Raw genomic sequence first — 5,064 nt, 5'->3', positions numbered from 1 at the left:
GGGATATGAGATAATGAAACGATTAAAGAAAGACCCAATGAAGCACACGCAAGCAAGTGAGTGTCTGATCACAAAAGAGTCTCATTGTAAGAAATCTCAAGAGTAAGCCAAAAGATAGGAGATAAAAACGCACACATCATATGCATAAACACACATTCATCCTAATTAAATTTAAAGAAGTAAAACAAAACAAAACATGCACGGATCAAGATCATGATGTGAGGATGTGAATCAATGTCATAAAATGCAAGGACGTTCAAGACAAATAGAATTTGAGTTCAAATTCGATTTAAGCATAATGACGTTGGATCGTTGTATTTTATCATGAATCAAAAGAAATGCTAATGTAGGACACATCATTGCGAAATGGCATGGAATAGAACTCAAACGCTCAACCAAGAAAAATCATAAGGTGAGGATTAATTCACATAGTGGCAATGCAAACGGTATCAAAATGTGATTAAGTAAACCTCGTAATCGAAATTCAAAATAAGTGACAAGTTGAGAAATTCGTGCAAAGTTTTAAGTAATATGCTCAAAGCCGGTTTGTACGTATCGACAACAAATGAAATATAGTATGAAATGGTCATAATGCGACAGAAGTTTCCATCAATATATTGAAACCAATATTTGCGGCATAACGGCATATGATTGTCGATTCCGTGGATTGAAAATCCAATTCACACATAACACAACACAATGAAATAGACATCTACAACCATGCATTATATTCTTTACAATATTCACCAACATATGGGAGGTGTTGAATGATTCGGCAGGAGGTGTATATATATAATAAAGAGAGTAAGAATGGACTTAAACCAAATATTTAAACAAAGCCCAACAGTAAAAAAAAATCTAACTTTAGTTTTCCTAATATTAATAATAAAAAAAAAATTAAAAGAATAAGAGAAACAAATGGCGAAAAGAGAAGCCACCATTTTCAAACGTTCAGCAATCTTCTTCTCTCCATTTTTTTGGGTGGTATTCTAAAACAGTAAAATGATAATTAATTTGAAACATAATTGTTAACTAAACATTTTGTATATAGATTAAAGGAGTAAACAAAGTATTACTCCTCAAGATGGAAGAAGCGTGTGTTGTTAAATAATTGATTGGAAAACATAATAAGAACCCAAAAGTGATGTTAGTGGAAAAAGGAAAACTTTTATACACCTTCCAATATCCCTGCCACATATACTATTAGAGTTACAAGAGTCATGAACATACAGACAGATAAAGGGCACATGTAATCTTACAAGAACTAAAAGGGATCTTAAATTACAAACAACAACATTATCTTACAAGATAAGAAAGGTATGATAAATGAAACAAAGCACATACAACCAAATGGATTTGGATTTGCTGATTAATTTTCCTGTTTTCAGGAATCATTCAGCTACCTTCATACCAGTGAGATAAACTTTACTCTGAATCACACTTCCCCCAATCCAGAATCCTGGCATAACCATCAAACCAACTTTCGGCTTTTCGTCATTTTCATTCATTATCAGATTATTGACAACACTTTCCATGTAAACATCGGAGAATTCGCTCCCTCCTTTAACCTGAAATACTTTGACATTTGGCTCAAAAGAATAAGCCAATTTGTGTAAAAGCCAAATTGACTTTGCTAGTTTTAGAAAAGCTTGGTAAAAAGGAGTTCTTGGATGCCCTCCACCCATCACGTAATTTCGCTGATCTAGGTTTCCAAAGAATGATGCTTCCATCTTTGGATGAACTACCACTAGGTATTTGCTGCTGCAAAATTTCCCAAAAATGGAATCTGGATTTTGCCCTAGCATGTCCAACGGATCGATCTCCCTTAAGGCAAGAAATTGGTGGAAGAAGCTCTCTTTATTGATTGTAATATTGTCTGATTTGATAGAGAAGCTTTCTTGCTCGAAGCCGCTAAACATTCTTTGGCATATGTAAGACTCGAATGCATATTTCTTATGAGCTCTCTTTGCATAAACAACATTCGGTTCGATTGAGTTGGCAGCAGCATCAAGGTCCCACCCAGCTGCTTTCATCATGTTGATCAAAGGTTTAGAAAAATCATGAATCGCTTTAGCAGCTGCTTCCACGGAAGAAGTAAAGAGATCCGGAGTTAGATCAACGGGGAAAAATCCATTTCCATCTTCTGATTCTTTAGTTGACAAACCTCTAAGCTTTAGATTCTTTTCTAGTTTTGCTCGCTTCTGACTAGCCTCCTCAATCTGCTTTTCAAGTTGATGGATCTCTGAATCTTTATTCTGAATTTCAGATTGAAATTTCTTGACCATGACCTCATACGTTTTTAGGAGGCTCTGCTGCTCTTGAATTTCTGCAGCTAAACGAGAGTCTTGGGGAGAAACACACACTGGCTTTGGGTTGTTTTCCCTGTAGAAATGCTTGAGTTCAGATAGGTTTTTCAGCTCACTAATAACAAGTTTATCAGCAGTGTGGATTTTATCAGGGTCATAGGGAGTATGAGCAGCTTGCAACTGAATATAAGCTGATTTCAGTGTAGAGATATTAGTGAAAATTTTAGATACTAGGGTTTCCACGGCTTCTGGATTCTGGTTCATGGCTTCTTCCATGGGTTGAGGGTGGACTTTCTGACTGTTGGTCTCGCGTAATTGTGCCTCTTTAGCTCCAGTTGGTAGCATAGCTAACGCCAATAGAGGGACAGATGAACAAGCTTTCGATCAAGAAAATCTAAATTAACACACAACCTGCAAGCTTTCAAAGAAGTTTAATCAAGTTGGTGTTCAGTGCAATAGGAAAAACTGAGAGTGTGTGTGCAAGCTTACGGGAGTGGGTGCATGTGTGAAACATGTTCAATTAATAAAAAATGTCACACCGTAAAATGAATGTGCCGTTGCCCATTACAAATATGTCCATCAACACAAAAAGAGTTAATCCCTTAAACAAATGTTTACGACATTTTTTAAAAAGTATACATTACAAAATAACTAATCATGGAAACAACAAGTACGCAACTATCAATCTGTCAGTAATGAGCTCAATCGTATTAATCAAAGCATTTTTCTACTGTGTCTGATACCATATTGGTAAGTTATAGTATTCTCCAAGACACTTTCTTTATTTGAAATAATATCAGTGTCTCTTTTCTCAAGTTACTCGGACCTAGAACATTCTATAATTACAAGTCTACAACCAATCCAATCCTCGTTCCATGTATAGCATGTCCAAAAACTAAAGATTTTAATTGCTCTTAATCATCATACAGTTTAAACATCAAAAAAGTTAGAAAAGTTAACTCTGGACTATAACTAACATACCGGAAAAAAAAATACAACTTTCCTGATTTCATTAAAATTACATTAAAAGGGTTGATCCAGAAGGCCAGATCACAGAGTCAATTGCCTACAGCATGAAGAAAATATGTCGAACTGACAATTGGAAAGTGACAACTAATAACCTATTCAAGTCATAGCCATCCTCTCCTTACATCTACTCACATCAAATTTACTATAAACAGACTCAAAAACAACCATCTATATCCACAAGTCCCGGAAGTAACACAAAGGAAGTCCTACTGGTCTAATCTTTAATCCAATGTCTCAAAATCTCACTATTTCAGTTACGATATTACTATGTATGAACGAAAACAAAATCAATGCTGCAACAAACAAAATGAAAATGAAAATGAAAATGAATTGAATATAATACAGGATTAGCAAAGCTTCAAAAGCAAAAAACTATTTTAGCAATCCTAAGCCACACAGCAAGAAGCTTATGTTAGAAAAAATTGATTAATCAACAAATCCCATTATTGCATATCTTCCAAAAAATAATACTAAAACCTCATAAAAGAAAATGAAAAATATAATAAACAAATGAAACTGTGAAAATAAGGTTTCTACCTAGAAAGACTGCCTTTTTCAGCAAGATAATTAAATTATGATATTTGGGGGGGAAAAAAACAATAAATCCAGCATTTTTCAATCAACAAACCCTAATTCACAATCAAAATTCAACAAAAAATGCATACAACGATACGAATCTGATGACAAAAACAGACCCAGTGAAATTTCTATGGTTCTAATCTATCATCAACACAATATGAAACCCTAAATTGAAAAAAAGAGGAAAAAGAGAAACAGTACATGATGGAGAGTATGAAGAACGTTAATTGACGAAAAGGAGGTTTGGTATGGATCATTGTAAGAGAGATCTGAGAGATTGATGATACCTTAATGGTGAAATTGGAAGGAAGAGTGAAGATGGAAGTTGTCTTGTGAGGTTCAGTAAAGTAAAAGCTTCGTGTGGGAAGTAACAGTGACAAGCTCCAACCAAAACCCTATTCCTGTTCATATGTGAAAACAATCAAAACCGTTAACCATTTTCAATTTTTTACTTTATCTTGCTTCTATTTTTATTTTATTTTTTATTTTTGTTATTAGAAACTAACACTAATCATAAGTTCACACAAAATATTATTACTTTCTTTATTACATGCCATAAATAACAAAATATTTTTTTGTAACAATGTTAAATAAATAAAAATTATAATGTTAAAAATAAAGTTCTTGTTGTTGTGTCTGCATTAAGAATGTTACTCAATTTTGAATGAGAGGAGTTGTGAGTTAAGATTTGACTGTATTAAGATAACTCACTCACACACATTATAAACCCTTTAAAAAGTCTCTCGTGATTTTATAAAATCGCCTAAATTTGTTTTAAAAGTTTATCCAATTGACTAAGGAACGGTAAGATCAATTAAAAGCATGTTTTACAAAGGAATAATCAATTAGGCATTTGTATACTGTATTATTTCTCTTTGAAACTTCTAAAATTGATTGGATAAGCCCCTTAATGGTTGACAACAACTAGAAATAAAAGCCCTTCATTTTGGGGGTGCTATAATCGATTATGCACTTGCGATAATTAATATGAACTTTAAAAAGCTCATGAATTGTTTCCATATTTGAGTCACATTTTGTCCTATAAATAGAGGGTTCATTTCTTATTTATCACACACCATAAATAGTATTTCACATACATTTCTCTCATTCTCTTCTTTCTCTCTTATTTTCTCACATTTGCCTTAGTGCT

The 5,064-nt window shown here is 33.5% G+C and overlaps 1 protein-coding gene across 4 annotated transcripts; it reads right to left on the bottom strand.

Annotated features, from left to right (window-relative positions):
- Positions 1-1,147: 1,147 nt before the first annotated feature.
- Positions 1,148-4,369, bottom strand: LOC127107544 (protein GRAVITROPIC IN THE LIGHT 1). 4 transcript variants are annotated; one of them, XM_051044829.1, is made up of 2 exons: positions 4,202-4,369; positions 1,148-2,717 (listed from the first exon to the last, which is right to left on the bottom strand). In XM_051044829.1, exon 2 carries the CDS (start codon positions 2,649-2,651, stop codon positions 1,392-1,394), a length of 1,260 nt encoding a protein of 419 aa, XP_050900786.1. In that variant the 5' UTR covers positions 2,652-2,717; positions 4,202-4,369; the 3' UTR covers positions 1,148-1,391. The 4 variants fall into 4 exon arrangements, with proteins under 4 accessions (XP_050900786.1, XP_050900788.1, XP_050900787.1 ...); XM_051044831.1 differs by having other exon boundaries at positions 1,148-2,724; positions 4,202-4,355; XM_051044830.1 differs by having other exon boundaries at positions 4,116-4,322.
- Positions 4,370-5,064: the final 695 nt, after the last annotated feature.

This window comes from Lathyrus oleraceus, chromosome 7 (assembly GCF_024323335.1).
Source record: "Lathyrus oleraceus cultivar Zhongwan6 chromosome 7, CAAS_Psat_ZW6_1.0, whole genome shotgun sequence".
Taxonomy (NCBI): Eukaryota; Viridiplantae; Streptophyta; class Magnoliopsida; order Fabales; family Fabaceae; genus Lathyrus; species Lathyrus oleraceus.
The sequence above is the reverse complement of the archived record's forward strand: the minus strand, read 5'-3'. Positions and strand labels throughout refer to the sequence as shown.